The 22,559-nt window shown below is 41.4% G+C and overlaps 2 protein-coding genes across 2 annotated transcripts in view; both read left to right on the forward strand.

Annotated features, from left to right (window-relative positions):
- The first annotated feature begins 818 nt into the window (after positions 1–818).
- Positions 819–3,194, forward strand: LOC131271216 (probable ATP-dependent RNA helicase DDX10). The gene has a single exon (XM_058272610.1). The coding sequence runs from the start codon at positions 842–844 to the stop codon at positions 3,152–3,154; it is 2,313 nt and encodes a 770-aa protein (XP_058128593.1). The 5' UTR covers positions 819–841; the 3' UTR covers positions 3,155–3,194.
- Positions 3,195–10,193: 6,999 nt separating this feature from the next.
- The window catches only part of LOC131271215 (rho GTPase-activating protein 26), a 36,000-nt gene continuing 23,634 nt past the window's right edge, over positions 10,194–22,559 (forward strand). The window contains exons 1-2 of the mRNA XM_058272609.1: positions 10,194–10,252; positions 11,211–11,385. Of these exons, the coding sequence (XP_058128592.1) occupies positions 11,229–11,385 (157 nt within the window). The 5' untranslated portion in view covers positions 10,194–10,252; positions 11,211–11,228. The remainder of the gene's footprint in view (positions 10,253–11,210; positions 11,386–22,559) is intronic.

Here is a 22,559-nt window from a genome sequence, read left to right on the forward strand (position 1 = left end):
AAAGATGACAGAAAAAGCCCTCGTCTAATAAGGGTATACAGCCTCGGCCTCGGTACACGGGAGCTTTGTCATTCACGCTTTCCAGACTGCACCGTCGCGTAACGCGACATCTCCTGACAGGCGCTGAACTCCGTGCAAAAAAAATCTAGCGCGATTCACGCGACATCGCGCAAGGTTTTTTTTTTATATGGAGTTCAGCTCCTGTCAGGCGACGTCGCGCTGTAGTGTGGACCCCGAGTTAGCCGTAGAGGTCCGAACTGCTGCCGTCAATGCGGTAATAGCTGTATCTTTTTACCAAACGTAGCTTTAAAAATGTGACCATGCATGCAATGCGGTAATAGCTGTATCTTTTTACCAAACGTAGCTTTAAAAATGTGACCATGCATTTCCTATGTTAAGAAAAGGAAAGGAAAAAATCCTCTTATATCTTCCTTTCCTTTCCTTAACATAAGGAATGCCTGGTTGTCAAATTGTTCAAACTCACCCTGAGTGAGTTTGGCGCTTCCACATTTGAAATTCACTGAGAAAACAAACTTAAACAGACAGACAACAGAACGAATTTATTTTGCCCCACCGTAGAAGGTATATACATATTTCATCATGAACCCCTACCTCTGTCGCGCTTGGCTTGCGCGATTGTTCTGCCGAAACTGGGCTACTTTTGAAACGGGACGTCGCGCTGTAGTGTGGACCTTGAGTTACTGACAAATACTGGTATCGAATCTGCGTCGAATTCAAATATTCGTCAAAAGATGAAATCTTCAAATCATCCGAATCCTGAGGCTGTCATTAATACGCTTGTCATAAACCCGGTTTGGAACACGCTAGAGTCGTCACGAAAATGAATAAAGGACGATACGTTAATTTCGCGAGAAAAACCAAAAATAGAGGCAGAAGTGTAGCTCAAGCTAGTAAAACGGGGAAAAATAGTGAATATTTTGATAAAAATGCTAACAACCACGATGAAGCAGGTCAAACATCGCGTGGGCAAGTTATGCGATCTACATTGAAGTTCTCGGTAAAGGAAGAAGAAGCTGAAATCAAATCATTGCTCCAACTTTATCAAAACAATGTCAACCCCGAAGAAGTGACAACATTCAAAAGCTTTCCTTTATCGAAGAAAACGCTCACCGGGCTGTCTGAGGCAGGATACATCAAGCCTACAACAATTCAGCGTAACTGCATTCTACCCGGACTGCGTGGTGAGGATATTTTAGCGGCCGCCAAAACTGGAAGTGGGAAAACATTGGCATTCCTCATCCCGATCATAGAACGCTTGTATACTCTGAAATGGACTCGCTTGGATGGATTAGGTGCGCTCATCATAACTCCAACAAGAGAACTGGCTCTGCAAATATTTGAAACGATGGCCCAGATTGGAAGCCATCACGATATTACAACAGGTCTCATTATCGGTGGACAAAATTTGAAACACGAACGAAATCTACTTCATAATCTTAACGTGATGATCAGCACACCAGGACGATTGTTGCAACACATGGATCAGAATCCGCTTTTTGACGCTACAAATTTGAAAGTATTGGTCTTGGACGAAGCCGACAGGTGCTTAGATTTGGGCTTCAAGTCTGCAATGGATGCAATCCTGGAAAATCTGCCACAGATAAGACAAACCTTGCTATTTTCGGCGACTCAAACCAAATCCGTTTGCGATTTAGCACGTGTAAATCTCAAAGATCCTCGCTGTATAGCTCCTCACGAGCATGAAGCCATCGCAACACCTGTGAAGCTGCAGCAGAGCTACGTGACAGTTGAACTGCATGAGAAACTTACTGTGCTATGGTCTTTCTTACGAACTCATCCAAAACAAAAAATCATTGTGTTCTTTGCTACCTGCAAGCAGGTGAAATATTTTTATCAAGTCTTAAAGAAGTTACGTCCAGCAAGTTTGCTTTTACCTCTATACGGAGGGATGAACCAGGAAAAAAGGAATAAAATCTATTCTGAATTTTGTGGGAAGAACAGTAACGTATGTTTGTTGGCAACCGACGTAGCTTCACGTGGTCTGGATTTTCCTAGAGTGAACTGGGTGGTACAGATGGATTGTCCAGAAGATGTCACCCAGTATATACATCGTGCCGGGCGGACTGCTCGACTAAATGCGAGCGGAGAGAACCTACTCGTTCTAATACCTCATGAAGTACCAGTCATGTTAGAGTCGCTTGCAATTGAAAAAATACCGATCAAACAGATAAAAATCGATGATCGTCAGCTATTTTCTCCTTTGGTAAAAATTCAATCACTTTTAGCTCAATCGCCCGAACTGAAAGAATGTGCCAAACGTGCCTTTACAGCATACGTTAAATCGGTCGCATTGATGAAGAATAGGGAAATTTTCCAACTGGAGAAACTTAAGCTAGACGAATATGCCAGGTCACTTGGATTAAACGTTACCCCTCGAGTTCGTTTTCTCAACCGTGCTATGATGAAAAACAAGTTAGCACCTTCTGCAAAACAAAACTCTGTTAGCAAAACTACAAATATTCATATCGACTGCGGCGATAGCGTTGAAGAACAAAGTGATGAAGAAGAATTTCTTAAAATTAAACGCATGGACCACGACTCAAATCAGGCAGACGATAGTATTGATCAACAAAATTGTACCGTTTCAATGTCGGTAGAACCAGCGAGCACAGCTAAAAAGCGGATTTCCAAAGCAAAAATGGTCAAGAAATCATTCGTCGTTAGCAAACATACCTTGTTTAATGCCGATGGCATGCCAGTGTCTGAGGGTGAACCAGAATCTGCGACAGAACGGTATGACATAGAAAAAGCTCGATTACTACTTCAAAATCAAGATGCAGCTGATAAGGAACGCTATAAGTCGTTGAAAAAAGCTAAACGAAACGCACAGAAAGAAAAAGAGCGTAAACGTAAAGCCGACCAAGATCGCGAAGAGGACCTCAATGAAGATTTCAGCAGTGATGAAAACGTCAATCTTGATTGGTTACCGGATCCAGAAAAAATTTATGGAGAGATCGATACACAAAAAGATGAATCTGCCATTGGAGCTTGTTCAGAAAAAGAAAAATCAACTGACTCACATCCAACTAAAAAGAAACGTATATTATTGCAAAAGGCTAAGGATTTAACGTTGAATGAAGCCGAAGAATTGGTAATGAAACTGTTAGTCTAAATTTCCTTTATTAATTAAAATAAAAGCTGTTAAATTGATATTCCTTTTGTTATTATCTTTCCTTGGTCTGAATCCGACTTTTCTGTTTCCGCAAGCCTACAGCATTCCCGGAACCGAATGTTGACCTTCAACGTATACATTTCTTTTCATCAACTCTTCCTCTATGTAAGAAAATTGAAAACGGAATCAAAATCTATTGTTTTACTGAGATACGGACCAAAATGTGGGCGAAGACCCGAAAAGCGAACACGCAAGTAAAATCGGACAGTTAGGTTTCTTTGCCGTTTGGTGCACTTTAAGTGCCCGCATGTCGTACTAGCACCTTATTTATGAGTTGGCCACTATTCTTTTTTGTATTTATTTTAAAGGTACCAACATTATCATCAAAAAACCACACAAAAAATAACAATAAGTTGGTGTGTATGCAAATAAAAAATGTAAAGGGCTCTTTCCACGATGCGAGTATGGTAGTGAGTATGATGAGTGACGGGTGCTCCGACACTCATCATACTCACCAGGCACCCATTTTCATACTCACTACCATACTCACCATTCCCGGCATCGCCGGGAGTATGGCCGATACCCAGGACGACTGTCACCATATCCCATACCATACTCACCTGGCTTCGTCCACACGGAAGCATACTCACCCATATACGCTGCGCGTTTTTGACATCTGTCAAAAACTCACTACTAGAAATCCGACCCATACTCGCTGTGTGGAAACGGCCCTTAACTATTTCACTGGTGAGTATTTGCAATGTTTTTGTTAAAATTTAACTGACAGTGATTTTTTATTATAATTTACTGACACAATTTACTTTATGTAATGCACAGTGTATAAATATAGAAGGTGACTTTATGTCGCTTTGGAAGGGGTGCCATATTTGAGAAGAGTTATGTCAAAAGCCTAATCCTTTTCCGATACCCCCCCTCAAAACCCATATGAATACCGCAGAAGTGTTATGTCAAGTCATGAAATGTCATTTTACACTAGACGACTTCTCCTTCTAATTTATACACCTTGATTACACTTGCATCGCTCGATTCTGACAGTAAAATCGGTTTTTGACACTAGGAGCGTACAGGGCTCCTTCCACGATGCGAGTATGGGCCGGATTTCTAGTAGTGAGTTTTTGACAGATGTCAAAAACGCGCACCGTATATGGGTGAGTATGCTTCCGTGTGGACGAAGCCAGGTGAGTATGGGCGAGAATGGTATGGGTTATGTTGACAGATGGCGCACCAGCTGATGGATCCGACAAAGAATGCTACAGTGTGGGTGATTTGTTAAGCGCATGTTACTAATATCCATTGCTGAATGAATTTACCAATTTGTTCTTTAGCTTCTTAAATAAACTTTATTTCACCAATTACCATTTGTGTTTGATTTATAAGAAAGAAAACGATGAAAAAACTTTCGGTTGTGGACGTTAAATACACATGAAAAGCTCTAGTACAGCTTAGAACCTGAAATTTAGCATGTGCTAAAATACTGGTCAATAGTGTAGATATGGTTAGGAATCACAGAAAGCCTTGTCGGCCTTGAATGCGTCGGTCAGTTAAGTTTTGCAATCGTTAGTGTACCAGTGGCAATGGATTCAAACATCAGACAACAACTGGCACTAGCCATGACTAATTTAGCCCGCCTCCAAGTATTGCGGAGAATGCGTCGAGAACGCAATCGGCTTGAAAATCAGCGCCGCCGTCATCGCATGTGGATGAACGACATATTTTTATGCCGGCAGAATGATGACCTATTCCTTACAACTATTTTGGAAAACAGAGTAGAGGAAACGGTGCTTCAATTCGTGCGCATGTCGAAAGTGGACTTCGACTATATCCTGTCGCTAGTTGCCCCACGGATAGTTCGACAAACTACCAACATGCGCGAACCGATCGAGCCACGGGTGCGGCTTGCCATAACATTGAAATATTTGGCTACGAGGGACTCATACACTAGTTTACAATTTTTTTTCAAGGTGCGTAATGGTGTTTCTTAATTATTGTTAAAGCTGATTACAGCTGGAATTTGGAAGAATTGGATTATTTAATCAGTTGCAATCGCTTTTGCAATTTTTCGGTCGTACTAAATATATCTAGTACTTTGTTTTATAGTTTATTCTAGTTTGAGGATACATATTTTAATAACAATACTTGTAAAATTTATCTCGTAAACCACTACTTTCAGTCGCAACACATAAATTGTTTAATATAGAACGACTTAACATCATTTGTTTAGCAGATTTGAAAAAAAAAGGTTTTTAAACTTCGGTGGCTATTTCTCTGACACATTAGGACGTATGACCGAAAAGACAACATGCCACCCTATGTTGAAGTATTCAACCTCGTTTACACCATGCTTCTGTATGTCATTGCCTCTGCTGCCAGGTTTGTGTCATTTGACAGTCGTCAGCCATATCAGCCATACTCCCGGCGATGCCGGGAATGGTGAGTATGGTAGTGAGTATGAAAATGGGTGCCTGGTGAGTATGAAGAGTGTCGAAGCACCCGTCACTCATCATACTCACTACCATACTCACTACCATACTCGCATCGTGGAAGGAGCCCTTACCAGTTTTTTGGTACGGTACCAAAGTCAATCAACAGACAGGTCGCAGCATACCATGTAAAAAGCCGAAAACCGTGGGAAAATTTTTGACAATTGGTTAACCGTCACCCGTTCAACCGCCTACCCGGGTAGTTTTCAGAGTTTTGTTTTGTTCTAACTTTTGATTGCATTGACGTATCGGCATGAAATTTTTAGAATGCCTAGAAAAACTCATTTTCTAACGTCTTGCTAAAGAAAACAAAATTCCAAGGAATTTAAATAATTTTCATTTGCGTTTTTCGGTTGATACCCCTCAAACGTTCAACCGGACTACTCGGGTAGTCCATACATTTTGTATGGGAGATTCCGTTTTCCTGTATTTAAGACTTAATAACTTTTTATCTAGACGTCGGATCGATTTGAAATTTTCAGTGAAGATACTTGAGGGTGTTTCCAAAAATATTGTATAATTTTTATAATTTTAAAAATTCATTAAGTATGTTAATTTGAGGTTCCAAAAAATTTCACCATTCACATTTATAACCATTTATCTGTGTAGTTCATACCGGGCCGCTACACGAACCGAAAACTCCAACCGAGAACTCGAAAACCGTATAAGTTTACGTCAAAATCTTCTCGGTTCGTGTAGCCGCGTTTTGTGGTACCAATTCTGTGAGCCACGCTACACGAGCCGCAAACTCAAAACTTTGCGGCGCAACGAGGTTTTTGTTTTTGATTTTTCAGTTAACTCAAAAATCTTCCTTCAAAGCAAACAAGATCTTATTTCAATTCACACAAAAAGTAAAAGATGGATAATCTGTTGAAGTGTGGCTAACTACCCTATCGCGGGTCATCGAGTTGAGTACCCAAAACATGCAACAACGCAACAGGCGTATTGTGCGGAGGCAAGAAGATGGCAACCGTTTGCTGGACAATACTGTAGCAGAGCAAGCAAATGAAACTATAATTAACTTTCTTCGCATGAAGAAGGAAGATTTTGATGTTCTCAAGTTACATAAAAAGTGGTAGAATAAAATATTTTAATCTTTATCATTAAACTTTTTGAAACTTTTAGATTTTGGAATCAGTTGGTGGGCCGGACTTTGCGAACCCCTGATCTATAGTGAATTTATAATTGATATTCTAGCTATAAAATAACAAAATATTAACTAACCGTAACTACAAAAGAAACACGTAAATTTATCACCATATGTTCGTTTATTTTGTTTTTGAGATTTGTTACAGTGACCGGCAGGAAAAAGTGCCCACTTCGAATTTTGTTGATTTTCGCTCAATATTTTTTTCTCAATCCAACTAAATATACTGCAAGTATTTTTCGTATATTGATCTACATATTTCATATAAGATCCACTAATGAGTAAGCGAAAACAAACATATTTTGATTTTGAGAAAAAAATAATAAAAAAAAGTATCTAAAAAAACAGTGACAAGAAAAAGTGCCCACTTCAGTTATTCATTATTATACATAAAAATAAGAAATAATAAATGCATTTTGATATTTTATGTGTTCTCTTTTAGCTTTTACAACCTGCTGACGGCGCTTTGGCATGCTTTCTACTAGGATTTTTAGTTTTTGGGGACTTTATTCTTCTCAAGCGCGCATTAGAGCTTCAAAATTGTCGTTTTTATTCGATACATCAGTTTTGTCCACCCTGGCATCGAGAACTGCCCACAAATTCTTAATTTCCGGGCTCTGAGGAGACCATTTCAACAGTTTTGTCCGACAAGACGGGAAGAAAGACTTCGTCTTCTTGGCAGTATGTCGAACTTGGCCCCGCCGGGCTGCGTGGAACTTGCCCCAGCCGGGAGAACGAACTTCTCTTCAAGACCCGTCAGGATCAGTGAAATCTCCAGATTTTGTTGCAGGATGTTTATGTTGTAATCTGCAATCTTAACACCGTTAATGTTCCCAAGGCTCCCCACTCCACTGGACGAAAAACAACCCCAGACCATCATATTGCCTCCTTCATGGCATACTGTGCCCTGGATGTGGCGAACCTGCAGCATTGCCTCCTTCGATCTGCACTGTATACGTTCATGCCATCTTCGATTAAAAAGTTCAAATTTTGATTCGTATGACCACAGAACCGTTATCCAGTAGTCTAGAGGCACAGCAGCATGTTCCTCAGCGAGCTTAAGACGCTTGGCCTTATTGGCCTTGCTGATATAAGGGCGCCTCCTATCAAATCTGCTCTTTAACTCGTATGCAACAAGCCGGCGACGGATAATTCTTTCAAAAACTGATGGCTGAAGTATTTCCAAGATCTCCCTGACAGTTACTTTTGAATTTTTCTTGACCTCACGAATGATCTTAGCGTCCATGCGCGCATCTGTTTCGCGCTTGTCTCCTCTACGAGGGCGATCCTCCACCGATCGGTGCGTTTAAAATGTAACTATGAATTTTCCTACCGCTGCGTTGTGGTTTTCGTGCTTTGAATAAGTTACTTTAATGTAGATAAATGCCATAAAACATATTTTATGCTATTTAATTTCTTGTAACACTCAAATTAATGAGATACCTAAACCTAATATAAACAAATTGTATATTTACAACCAAACATGAGTTAAACACGTGATCATACGTGTATAAATGGCAGAAATAGTGCTAACAAACCTGAAAAATATGAAAACGCAATAAATTGGTTAGCCCTCAATGTAAAACTTTATGCAAAACTCGAAATTTCAAAGTGGGCACTTTTCCTTGTCACTGTTTTTTTAGATACTTTTTTTTATTATTTTTTTCTCAAAATCAAAATATGTTTGTTTTCGCTTACTCATAAGTGGATCTTATATGAAATATGTAAATCAATATACGAAAAATACTTGCAGTATATTTTGTTGGATTGAGAAAAAAATATTGAGCGAAAATCAATAAAATTCGAAGTGGGCACTTTTTCCTGCCGGTCACTGTATGTTTACATTTATTTCTTTTTCGTCTTCTTCTTCTGACGCATTTGAGTTTTCGGTTAGCTGCCAAAAACTTCTCGGGTGCAGTTTTCAGCTCACGGAGCTGAAAAGTTTTTGACGCAAACTTCTCGGTTGTTCCCCTCTTCTCGCCGAGAAGTTTTTGAGTTTTCGGGTCGTGTAGCGGGGCTCATATATTTGACATAGAAGTTGGCTTTTTCTGTATTTTAGTACTGATATATTTGCTCGTAAATACTTAACTACTTGAAATTTTTTGGAAAATTGCATAACATATTGTAAAAATTAATTAACTCTCTGTCGCTTCATGCTACCTTCATGCTCAAACTGGGAACAGAGTTTTGTCCGTTATTTAATTCTTTTATCGTCAGAAATGTTGTTGCTAGTAATTCTTCTATAAGTCTGTTCGGTTTTATCTATTCTAAGGATTGATATTTTCCATAACACGCACTTTTACTTAGCTTTTCTTGTACTTTGAATCACACACATAGTCGACTAGAAGCGGATTAATAAACGTGTTTGTGGCGCACATTTTCTGAACAAATTGATGTGTAGCATACTTGTATTTAATATTAGATTAAGATTTTAATACCTATACGTAAGGCATAAATGTTTGAATTATCGAATTCGTGTTTTCGAATGAAACATTCCTACTTGAACATTGAACATTTCTCAAACACTTTTGGGAAAAAAATTGAATAATTTTCTGAAAATTTCAAGCAATTCAGCTTTAATGATCAAAGATATGTATACTGAAATACAGAAAATGCAAGCTCCTATCTAAAATGTTGAAGCTACACAGGTTTGGGTCATAGATGTGAAGGGTGAATTTTTTTGGAACCTCAAATTAACATATTTAGTGAATTTTTAAAATTATTAAAGTTATACAATATTTTGAGAAACACCATCAAGTATCTTCACTGAAAATTTTAAATCGATCCGACGTCTAGATAAAAAGTTATTAAGTCTTAAGTACAGGAAAACGGAGTCTCCCATACAAAATGTATGGACTACCCGGGTAGTCCGGTTGAACGTCTACGTATGTAGGTTTGGTTGAACGGGTGACGGTTAAAATTTTGTTTACTTCTTACGAACAATGAAGTAAAACTGCATATTTGGTATGTTTCATCAACAGAACAAGAAATTGAGGTGTTCGAAATATGTGCTTAAGGAAGGCTGCGTATAAGGCAGACCAACACACTTAATTTCGGCAATCACAGCGAGCAAAAGGGTCCATATCCCATGATTTCACAAAGAAGAGCAGTTTCTATCCGTAAGACCATGGATACTGTGATCTAGAATTACCAACTACCTATTTCGCGAAGATTTTGGCGGAGCATACTACAAGTATGCTGGAAATTTTGGTAAACACTTTTTTAACCAACTGTCACAACAATGGTGGAGCAAAAAACAGCTTTGACCCGACCTGTCTGTTGATTGTCTTTGTACGGTACGCTTGATGTAGTCACGCTATTAGAATCCGTCAAATGGGATTCGAATCCTTAGAATCCGTCTAGGGATCGAATCTTCGAGTCTTCCGAGTCCCGATTCTGCCAACACTAGCTCCTTGTTTTATATTAAATGGAGTGTGATATTGCTGTGCTGTAGGTGTTTTTCTTAAGAATTTCTGCTTTTGATTCTTTGTAAGAGATATAAGAGAGGGAAACTTGCTAATAGTGTAGAAGGGAGTAGTTTAAATCGTTTGTCTTTCCATATTGTCCCATTTTCCCATGGTACACGTTTACCTGGAATGGTTGCTTTGAAAGGCCATACAAAGATGTGTATTGTGAATTTGTTGTCATATGAGAGTTTTACATTTTACGTGATTGAAAGCATTTTGTTATCTTGTGTGAAATTATATTGGTGTAGTGGATCATGCATTAGGAAATAGATAGCAAACTACTTCTGTGTGGTTTGCATTGATAGCTGACGATGTCATCAAGTGCATGAGTGTTTCTAGAAAAAAGAAGAAAAAACCTCAGCTGGATACATTCACAGGCGTAATGAAAACAACAACACAGCTCTGGTTTTAATGCGGATAAGCATAAAAGAGATCATTATAAGGTTGCAACGTATGTACTGTTTGCATTCATACTCAATATTTTTTTTGCAATTTGTTATTAAGTTCTGCCATAGTGAAGGAACACATAAATTCATAGCTAAAGTGTTTTGTCTCCCAAGATAAACATTTTGTTTTGCCTTTATGAATAACCTAACTATTCGCTTACATTTACATTCGCATTGAATGTATCAATTCTTGTTTTTGTAAGGCATGCGATGACAACTTGTATGTAATTAGTGTTTCGTGATTTTATCTTGCTACTTGTATTTGTGTGCAAAACATTGCGATAAAAAATAAGACAGCTCACCACCGCCCAAGAAGGTTTGATTCTCCAAAAATTTCAGTGAATAAATGATTTACTGGGACTATGTGTTCAATCCATCCACTTCAATCACTTAAATAGCAAAAATCCATGGATATGATTGCATTCTGTTACATACTAACGTGCGCCTTAAAATGCTTATCTGCAATTATTATTTTTCATCCCCATACCGTACTAGGCGTGTTGATACAGAAAAATGGTGAAGTTACAACCGTTGGAATTTATCGACTGTTTGATCGACAGTCCCGATTTTCGTGAAAATTTAAACAAACATGAGAAAGAATTGGAAAAAACCAGCCAACAAATTAAACGCATCATCAAAGAAATTAAGGACCTGCTTGCCGCTGCCAAAAGTAAGTAGACATTGAAATGGAAAAAAACTTATTATTGGCTTCTGATGCACTGAATTTTTGCACTGAAAAAAATTTCAAACGAATTATTTTCACGAAATAAAATAAAAATCGATATTTACTGCGCTTTCACATGGGACACCAATGGCAACATGGCGAAGTCACTGGACTGTCAAACTGGAGAATGACGTGCGAGTAAAATAAGGTCCATTGGTGAAATGAGCTTGCACATTCACCATGCTGTTATTGTGTAGAATATTTATTTCGTGTTTAACATGTTAAGCGCTACGTCGGCCCCGCGGGGCCGACAGTGTTCTTCCCCATAAGCCGGCGTCGGTCTGCTTGGACCGACAGAACCCGTTAGGTAGGCCGGCGTTTCTACGAATTGCTGGCAGAACGGAAAGTAGTGCAATTTGGGCATAGCGCTTAACGTGTTAACCGTCACCCGTTCAACCAAAGTTACCTACGTAGACGTTCAACCGGACTACCCGGGTAGTCCATACATTTTGTATGGGAGACTCCGTTTTCCTGTACTGCAATCTAAATAACTTTTTATCTAGACATCCGATCGATTTGAAAATTTCAGTGAAGATACTTAAGAGTGTTTCCCAAAATATTGTATAACTTTAATAATTTAAAAAATTCATTAAGTATGTTAATTACAGGTTTCAAAAAATTTCACCCTTCACATCTATGACCCAAACCTCTGTTGCTGCAACATTTTAGATAAGAGTTTGAATTTTCTGTATTTCAGTATACATATCATTGATCATTGAAACTGAATTGCTTGAAATTTTCAGAAATTTATTCAATCTTTTTTCCAAAAATGTTTTAGAAATAGGATTGTTTCATTCGGAAACACGAATTCTATAATTTAAACATTTAAGCCTTACGTGTAGGTCTTAAAATCTCAGCCTAATATTAAATACAAGTATGCTTCTTCTTCTTCTTCTTCTTCTTGGCGTAACGACCTCTTGGTCATGCATGCCCGTTAAGGGCTTACGAGACTTGTTTCCCTGTTGTAGTACGTGGATAGTCAGTCCTCTCGTACAGGGGAGGGTCCGGTCTCGGTTGGGATTCGAACCCACGCCGTCGAGGTGGTGAACCCCGGCGCTCATGGGCCGATTTTCTAACCGGCGCTACCGCTCGGCTGTCGTGGACCCCCGCGGACAAGTATGCTATAAGGCTGATTCGCACGTCGGCAAGTGGCAAGTGCAAGTGGCAAGTTGCCGCGTACCTACCCCGTGCGAATCAGGACCTAGCAAGTAGCAAGTGGCAAGTAGCTACTTGCCACTGGAATAGAACAGAGTCTATTTTTCAGGCAAGTAGGTGGATGTATTGGTTGACAACTCGTGTAATTACAAGTTGTCAAACAAAGACTGTTTCATTTTCGTCATTTTTAGAGGATAACTTACGACTTATATTACAGAAATATTATTTTATTGCATCAATGATCGATCTTTTTATTTATTGAAGATCAAATCCTGGTAAATTAAATTTCATAACTTTCTGTTTACTTGTGTTAGTGGTTTAGTTACCGGCAAGTACTTGCTACAGTGCGAACGGCTACTTGCCACTTACCTGCTTACTTGCCACTTGCACTTGCCGACGTGCGAATCAGCCTATACAGTAGATATCCGACATACGCGGTACTCAACATACGCGGATTCGGAAATACGCGGTTTTCAAAATTTGACAGTAGATTGGGTTTATAACATCGATGTAAATTCCTGAGGTGTACAACCACACTAACAAATATGTAAATTACACATTTGCATAACTTACGCTTTTTATTTCGTTTATTGCAATTTATTTTATTCGAATATGCCTGTATTGCATTCATATTAACGGACAAAGTATTTTTTTATATTCTATGATACATGTACACAAGAGCTCGATCTCTTAACTCCTAGTATAAACTATGTGTCAAGCATTATTCGAGATACGCGGATTTCTCTGGTCCCCATTATCCGCGTAAGTCGAATACTGACTGTACATCATTTTGTTCAGAAAATGTGCTCCATAAACACGTTTATTGATCCGCTTCTATTCGACTATGTGTGTGATTCGAGATACAACAAAAGCTAAGTAAAAGTGAGAGTTATGGAAAAACTCAATCCTTAGAATAGATAAAACCGAACAGACACATAAAATAATTACTAGGAACAGCATTTCCGACGGAAAAAGAATAAAATAACGGACAAAACTCTGTTCCCAGCTGAAGCATGATTGAAGCATGAAGATAGCATGAAGCGATTGAGAGTTTATTAATTTTTACAATATTTTATGCAACATTCCAAAAAATTTCAAGTAGGTGTATCTTTATTTCATTTTTTCATTTAGGTATATCTAAGAGTAAAGATATCGGTACTAAAATACAGAAAAAGCCAACTTCTATGTAAAATATATGAACTACACATATAAATGGTTGTAGATGTGACGGATGAAATTTTTTGGAACCTCAAACTAACATACTTAACGAATTTTTAAAATTATGAAAGTTAAACAATAATTTGGGAAATACCCTCAAGTATCTTCACTGAAAATTTCAAATCGATCCGTCATCTCAATAAAAAGATATTTAGTCTTAAGTTCAAGAAAACGGAATCTCCCATACAAAATGTATGGGCTACCCGGGTAGTCCGGTTGAACGTTTGAGGGATATCAACCGAGAAACGCGAATAAAAATTATTGAAATTTATTGGAATTAAGTATGTTAATTACAGGTTTCAAAAAATTTCACCCTTCACATCTATGACCCAAACCTCTGTTGCTGCAACATTTTAGATAAGAGTTTGAACTTTCTGTATTTCAGTATACATATCATTGATCATTGAAACTGAATTGCTTGAAATTTTCAGAAATTTATTCAATCTTTTTTCCAAAAATGTTTTAGAAATAGGATTGTTTCATTCGGAAACACGAATTCTATAATTTAAACATTTAAGCCTTACGTGTAGGTCTTAAAATCTCAGCCTAATATTAAATACAAGTATGCTTCTTCTTCTTCTTCTTCTTGGCGTAACGACCTCTTGGTCATGCATGCCCGTTAAGGGCTTACGAGACTTGTTTCCCTGTTGTAGTACGTGGATAGTCAGTCCTCTCGTACAGGGGAGGGTCCGGTCTCGGTTGGGAACCCACGCCGTCGAGGTGGTGAACCCCGGCGCTCATGGGCCGATTTTCTAACCGGCGCTACCGCTCGGCTGTCGTGGACCCCCGCGGACAAGTATGCTATAAGGCTGATTCGCACGTCGGCAAGTGGCAAGTGCAAGTGGCAAGTTGCCGCGTACCTACCCCGTGCGAATCAGGACCTAGCAAGTAGCAAGTGGCAAGTAGCTACTTGCCACTGGAATAGAACAGAGTCTATTTTTCAGGCAAGTAGGTGGATGTATTGGTTGACAACTCGTGTAAATACAAGTTGTCAAACAAAGACTGTTTCATTTTCGTCATTTTTAGAGGATAACTTACGACTTATATTACAGAAATATTATTTTATTGCATCAATGATCGATCTTTTTATTTATTGAAGATCAAATCCTGGTAAATTAAATTTCATAACTTTCTGTTTACTTGTGTTAGTGGTTTAGTTACCGGCAAGTACTTGCTACAGTGCGAACGGCTACTTGCCACTTACCTTCTTACTTGCCACTTGCACTTGCCGACGTGCGAATCAGCCTATACAGTAGATATCCGACATACGCGGTACTCAACATACGCGGATTCGGAAATACGCGGTTTTCAAAATTTGACAGTAGATTGGGTTTATAACATCGATGTAAATTCCTGAGGTGTACAACCACACTAAACCCCTGGTTACAGCTTTGCGCAACCGCATGCGGTTACGTTTTTTCCCATGGGAGAGATAGGAGCTGTCATGGGCTGTCACCGCAGACGCAAGACCTTGCGGTATCTGTACTAAAAAATCAAACGAGTTTGATTCTTGCCGCAGACTCTTGCGTTTTTATATGTCAACAGTAAATATTGTACCTAGTAGACTTTAATGAGATTGTATGCTCATATAAGTGGTGTATTCAAACATTAAAGTATTATTTTTGCCAAAAAATTGTGCTCGTTTGACAGATCAAAAACGCAACCGCATGCGGTTGCGGAAAGCTGTGACCACAGGTTAACAAATATGTAAATTACACATTTGCATAACTTACGCTTTTTATTTCGTTTATTGCAATTTATTTTATTCGAATATGCCTGTATTGCATTCATATTAACGGACAAAGTATTTTTTTATATTCTATGATACATGTACACAAGAGCTCGATCTCTTAACTCCTAGTATAAACTATGTGTCAAGCATTATTCGAGATACGCGGATTTCTCTGGTCCCCATTATCCGCGTAAGTCGAATACTGACTGTACATCATTTTGTTCAGATAATGTGCTCCATAAACACGTTTATTGATCCGCTTCTATTCGACTATGTGTGTGATTCGAGATACAACAAAAGCTAAGTAAAAGTGAGAGTTATGGAAAAACTCAATCCTTAGAATAGATAAAACCGAACAGACACATAAAATAATTACTAGGAACAGCATTTCCGACGGAAAAAGAATAAAATAACGGACAAAACTCTGTTCCCAGCTGAAGCATGATTGAAGCATGAAGATAGCATGAAGCGATTGAGAGTTTATTAATTTTTACAATATTTTATGCAACATTCCAAAAAATTTCAAGTAGGTGTATCTTTATTTCATTTTTTCATTTAGGTATATCTAAGAGTAAAGATATCGGTACTAAAATACAGAAAAAGCCAACTTCTATGTAAAATATATGAACTACACATATAAATGGTTGTAGATGTGACGGATGAAATTTTTTGGAACCTCAAACTAACATACTTAATGAATTTTTAAAATTATAAAAGTTAAACAATAATTTGGGAAATACCCTCAAGTATCTTCACTGAAAATTTCAAATCGATCCGTCATCTCAATAAAAAGATATTTAGTCTTAAGTTCAAGAAAACGGAATCTCCCATACAAAATGTATGGGCTACCCGGGTAGTCCGGTTGAACGTTTGAGGGATATCAACCGAGAAACGCGAATAAAAATTATTGAAATTTATTGGAAATTTTTTTTCTTCTGCAAAACGATAGAAAATGATTTTTTCTAGGCATTCTAAGAGCCACGCTACACGAGCCGCATACTCAAAAAGTTTTTGGCGCAAAGAGGGGAACAGCCGAAAAGTTTACGTCAAAAACTTTTCAGCTCCGTGAGCTGAAAACTGCACCCGCAAAGTTGTTGGCAGCTAACCGCAAACTCAAATGCGCCAGAAGAAGAAGATGAAGAAGAAATAAATGTAGCGGTGGATGGGGTAATACGCACCCCTTACGGAAAACTATAAAATTTTCTATCAACTTGGCTCTTGATTGTTGATTTTATCACTGAATAGGATTCATAAAGGTTCAAACTAGTTACCAGTTCAGGAATGTTTGTTTTTTTTACAAAGAAAAACGTAATTTTTTCAGTTTTGAAAAAGTTCAATTTTTGATCGATCTGTATCTGGTTGAAGCAAAACGCACCTTTGCTAGGGGTAATACGCACCACAACAAAGGGGCAATACGCACAACAACAAAGGGGCAATACGCACCATAACAAAGAGGCAATACGCACCACAACAAAGAGGCAACATCCAACGTCAAATAAAGATAGATTGTTTACAAACTGGTGCATTTTACCCCGACATACTGGGTGCGTATTGCCCCCATTCATAGATTTTTAGCTTTAGCCGACCGGGGTCGGTGCTATTTTATATTTCCAGATCACAGGATTATCGTACAGTTATCGGTGCGGCGCGGATTTCGCGGGATTACAAGATTATCGTACAGTTAGTCGGTGCGGCGCGGTTCAGCGTGTATTTCGACGTCCGATCACTGGGGATGCTGCAGAAGGAAGAAACTGTACGCTCCTTGCGACAATGGGGTCTGACCGGTGTCCTCGGGAGCGCTCGGGTGGACTCGCTCTTACGCGCTAGAGCGAGTCGGCTAGTTGGTTTGTTTTAGTACAGTTAGTAGCTCAGTTGCCCGAAGCTACTAACTTTACTAAGGTGCTCGCGCACCAAGGTCGCCACAGTACTCCCCTCCTAGAGCGGAGTTACCGGTATCGCGCAGGGATGATGACCTTCCGTTGCGATCTGGTAACAACGGTCGGTGTTTTCTGCTCTGTGGCTGGAGTCGCTGCCGCATTGGATGTGGTCTTCTGTTGTAGCATCGGTAAGGGCGAAGAGTTCTGTTGGAAGTTGGTAGGTTGCGGAGTACTACTCAAATCGTTGGCGATGTACGCTGGTTTCAGGCGATCCACGGAGACCCATGAAGGTCGATCGTTGAGTCGAACCTGAAAAGACTTCGATTTACGATTAATTACCGGGTACGGACCATGGTATGGTGTGGTTAGTGCAGGGCGGACGGTGTCGTTACGTATAAATACATGGCTACACTTGCTTAGGTCGGCATGGATGAAGGTAGGGTTGTCAGCGTGCCACGAGGTATTTGGCGGGCGAATGTGGCTCATCCCTTCCCGGAGCGTCCTGGCAAAGTCCGATTGATCAGCTGCAGCTGACCGGGACTCTTCAACTAGGAACTCGGCGGGAATCCTCAGCGTAGTTCCGTACACCAATTCGGCGGGTGATGCTTGGATGTCGCTCTTGAAGGTAGTCCGTAGGCCTAGCAGGATAAGTGGTAAGTGTTCGCTCCACCTGGTTGTGTCTTTGCAAACAATTGCTGCTTTGAGGGTGCGGTGCCAACGCTCAACCATCCCGTTTGCTTGTGGATGGTATGCCGTTGTCCGGATGTGCCGCGTTCCAAGGGTCCGTGTCAACTCACTGAACAGGCCTGACTCGAATTGTCTTCCTTGATCAGTGGTTATGTAGGAAGGGACGCCAAAACGCGAGATCCAGTGGTACAGGAGGGCTGAGACAACAGTTGCTGCTGTTATGTCTGGTATAGGAACTGCTTCTGGCCAACGCGTGAAACGATCGATTATGGTAAGGCAATACCGTTGACCGTTGCTCACCGGAAAAGGTCCAATGATATCGACGTTTATGTGTGAAAATCGGGCTGTCGTCGCTGGGTATGTTTGCAGAGGGCTCTTGGTGTGACGTATGACTTTGGCTTGTTGGCATGCCACGCAGGTTTTTACGAATTGTTGAGCATCCCGCTTGATGCCTCGCCAAACGAATCGCTCCGTTAACAGTTTTGCGGTGGCTCTGGCTCCTGGGTGACTCAAATCGTGGACGGCATGCATAACTTGCGGCTGAAATGGCTTAGGTACGTATGGTCGGATTATTCCAGTAGGGCAATCGGCGTAAAGAGACTTAGTGCTTCCGGGGATCTGTGTTTTCCGTAGGCAAAGGTCGGAAACTATCTTGCCACTGATTATGTCTGCCAGTTCAGTGTCGCGGTCTTGTTCCTCTGCCATCTTTTCAAAATCAATAGTAGGGCTTACTTGTATCACCTCGATGCGTGATAAAAGGTCGGCCGTGGTGTTCTGTTCTCCTGCTACGTGACGAATATCCGTGGTAAATTGCCCGAGGTAATCCAAATGCCGTGCTCTGCGTGGAGAGGTGTCCTGCTGCTTATGCTGGAAGGCATATGTTAGCGGTTTATGATCCGTACGAATGTGGAAAGCACGACCTTCTAACAGGTAATGAAAATGCCGAACGGCAAGATAAGCAGCGGTGAGTTCACGATCGTAAGTAGAATATTTCCTCTGAGCCTTATCGAATTTTTTGGTGAAAAACCCAAGCGGTTGTAATTGGCCGTCGACTACTTGGTGTAGGACGGCTCCGGCAGCGAAGTCGGAGGCATCGGTCCACAGGGAGAGCTCTGCATTCGGTACCGGGTGTGCCAGTAAGGTGGCTTGCTCCAGCTGTTGTATGCAGCGATCGAAAGCTGTGGTTGCTTCTGGCGTCCAGACTAAAGGCGTCTTATCTTTCTTTTTATTTCCGGGAGTCATTTCAAGCAGTAGTGCTTGTGCGTCTAGGGCCCGTGGTATGAAACGGCGATAAAAATTGACCATGGCTAGGAATCTCTTCAGTTCCCAGATCGTGGTCGGTTTTTTTATATCGCGAATCGCCTCTACCCTCTCTGGAAGTGGGAGTATCCCATGTGGGGTCACCAGGTGTCCCAGGAAGGCGATCTCCGTGCGTTCGAATGCACATTTTGCGGGGTTAATGGCCAACTGATGGTCTGCTAATCGTTGGAAAAGAACACGTAGATGTTCGCGATGTTCTTCCGGTGATGTTGATGCTACGATTATATCGTCGATGTAAGGAAATACAAAATCGAGTCCTTGCAGCACGTTGTGTATCAAGCGTTGGAAGGTCTGCGCTGCATTCCTGAGACCGAATGGCATACTGGTGAATTCATACAACCCGAAGGGGGTTGTAATCGCGGTCTTCGGAATGTCTTCCGGGTGAATAGGAATTTGATGATATGCCTTATGCAGGTCGACCTTAGAGAAAATGGTCTTCCCCTGCAAGGTCATTGTAAAGTCTTGCAAATATGGCAAAGGGTAGCGATCAGGAATCGTCCTAGCATTCAACGCGCGATAATCGCCACAGGGGCGCCATGTTCCGTCTGCTTTCCGAACCATATGGAGCGGGCTAGACCAGCTGCTGTTAGACGGTCTACATATTCCGAGTCTCATAAGGGACTCGAACTCTGCGCGGGCTGCGGCGTACTTATCCGGGGCTAGTCGTCTTGGTCGTGCGAAAGTTGGTTGCCCTTGTGTTTCGATCCGGTGCATCACTTGGGAGTTTAAAGCGGTTCCAGGTGTGATTGGAGCGGTTAGCTTTGGAAACTCTTGTAACAATGAAGCAATCGGAGAAGATGCATCGCATAATTTAATTGTAGGTTGGTTTCGGTTGCGGATCCGTGTTCCCGGTGTTTGTAGATTTGTGAGCGCATCTATCAGACACCTATTGCGAAGATCCACTAGCAGGTGGTAATGTTCAAGGAAATCTGCTCCAAGGATCGCAGTTCCTACGTCAGCTATGATAAAGTTCCATAAAAAAGAGCGACGTAGGCCCAGGTCCAGCGTGTGGAGCGCTTGCCCGTATACATTTATTGGTGTACCATTTGCTGCAAATAGCTGCATTGTGGTAGGTTTAATAGCTGCAGTATTATGGCTACGAGGGATTACGGAGACGTCGGCGCCGGTATCGATGAGGAACTGTTGGTTGGTCTTCCGGTCTCTGATGGTAAGACGATGGTTCATCGACGTGATGGCGGATACCGATCGTTGAGCGTCTCCGTGACTATTTCATAAAGTTTGAGGGGAACGTGTATTTTCCTCCTGAGGCATGCTATTGTACGCACAAGGGAATTGGCACTTATTTGCGTTTTGCCCAAAACGCTGATGGTAATAGCATAGACCACTTGCAGGCCGGGAAACTGAGGGATTGGCGGGGCGCGTGCGTGAGTTAGGTCGGTTTCGGGAGCGTCCGCGACTATTAGCATTTAGAATAAAGTCATCGAGACGCTGACTCAACTCGGCAACTTGACGGGAGAGGCGATTTATTTCGTCCGACTTGACTTCTGCTACCCTAGGGTATGCACTGTGGTGGTTGTAAAGCACGAAGGAGTCCATCACGGCATCAGCCACGCTCATCTTTTCCGCCGGCGTTGGAGGGGCAGCAATTACGGCGGACTGAACGTAAGGTGGGAGCCGACCAACCCATAGATCGATTAACATGGAGTCCGTCATTGCTCCATTTGCTGTTCGTCGCATATCGGCAAGTAATTGTGATGGTTTACGATCGCCGAGCGTCATTTCCGAGAGTAGACGATGAAGACGGCTTCGCTGCGATTCCTCGTAATGGTTGGTGATGGCTTTTTTAGCAGCTTCGTAACGTCCAGTGGCGGGTAAATTATCGAGAAGGTGCCGCAACTCGGAAAGCGTTCGGATAGGTATTTGTGTCTTTAAAATATTGACCCTTTTTGTGTCGCTATTCGGGGTTATATTCCATACATTGAACCAATTTTCCAATGCATAAAAAAATGTGTGTATATCCGCGGGGTCCAATTCCGGAGGTATCAAACGCATCGCGCTCAAGGTTTCCACCTGAAGACCGGTTTCTGGCTCACTCTGCTTTTCGAAGGGAGTATCTCCTATTTGGTTCCTTGCTTCCGGTAGCGGAGCGGTCGACGCGGATGGGGCCGAATGTACGTCTGGGCTGCGCAGCATCTTTCCGTTAGTTTAGAAAAGGAAGGTATTCGCTTACCTTACTAGAAGGGTCCCACTTCTATAAATAATTACGCAGCGAGGCACTATGCGTTGGCGTCACCACGTGGGTACAGCGATGGCGTCGGCGATGAGGTTGGCGATGGCGTCGGCGGTGAGATGAGCGATGGCGTCGGCGGTGCGATGGGCGATGGCGTCGGGGCTGGCGTTTGTGATGATGTCGGGATTGGCGTTGGCAACGGGGCTGGCGTTGGCGGTGGTGTCGGAGCTGGGTTGGCACTTTGAAAGTTCTGCGATAACGGCGTTGGCACTTCGAAAGTTCTGCGATAACGGCGTTGGCACTTCGAAAGTTCTGCGATAACGGCGTATCGGCCAGAAACGAGTTGAACTACACAATCCTGAGATCACGTCGGGGTCACCAGTTTTAGCTTTAGCCGACCGGGGTCGGTGCTATTTTATATTTCCAGATCACAGGATTATCGTACAGTTATCGGTGCGGCGCGGATTTCGCGGGATTACAAGATTATCGTACAGTTAGTCGGTGCGGCGCGGTTCAGCGTGTATTTCGACGTCCGATCACTGGGGATGCTGCAGAAGGAAGAAACTGTACGCTCCTTGCGACAATGGGGTCTGACCGGTGTCCTCGGGAGCGCTCGGGTGGACTCGCTCTTACGCGCTAGAGCGAGTCGGCTAGTTGGTTTGTTTTAGTACAGTTAGTAGCTCAGTTGCCCGAAGCTACTAACTTTACTAAGGTGCTCGCGCACCAAGGTCGCCACAGATTCAACACATTTTCAACTAAAATATGAGTAAATCTGCATACTTTCCGAAATTTTCATGAACAGTCTCAAGCACTGATTCTTAATTCACTAAATTTCGTATTCCTCGTGGGTAAATATCGGTTTTTGCACTTAATATTCCTTAGCGGAGTGGTACGTCACATTATAACAAAAACTGTCTGAACTGAGAATGATTTTGTTTTG

The sequence above is a fragment of the Anopheles coustani genome, unplaced genomic scaffold (genome assembly GCF_943734705.1).
Source record: "Anopheles coustani unplaced genomic scaffold, idAnoCousDA_361_x.2 scaffold_12_ctg1, whole genome shotgun sequence".
Lineage (NCBI taxonomy): Eukaryota > Metazoa > Arthropoda > Insecta > Diptera > Culicidae > Anopheles > Anopheles coustani.

Coding starts and splice junctions, on each gene's coding strand:
- LOC131271216 (XM_058272610.1), top strand. CDS start 842: ATGAATAAAGGACGATACGTTAATTTCGCGAGAAAAACCAAAAATAGA.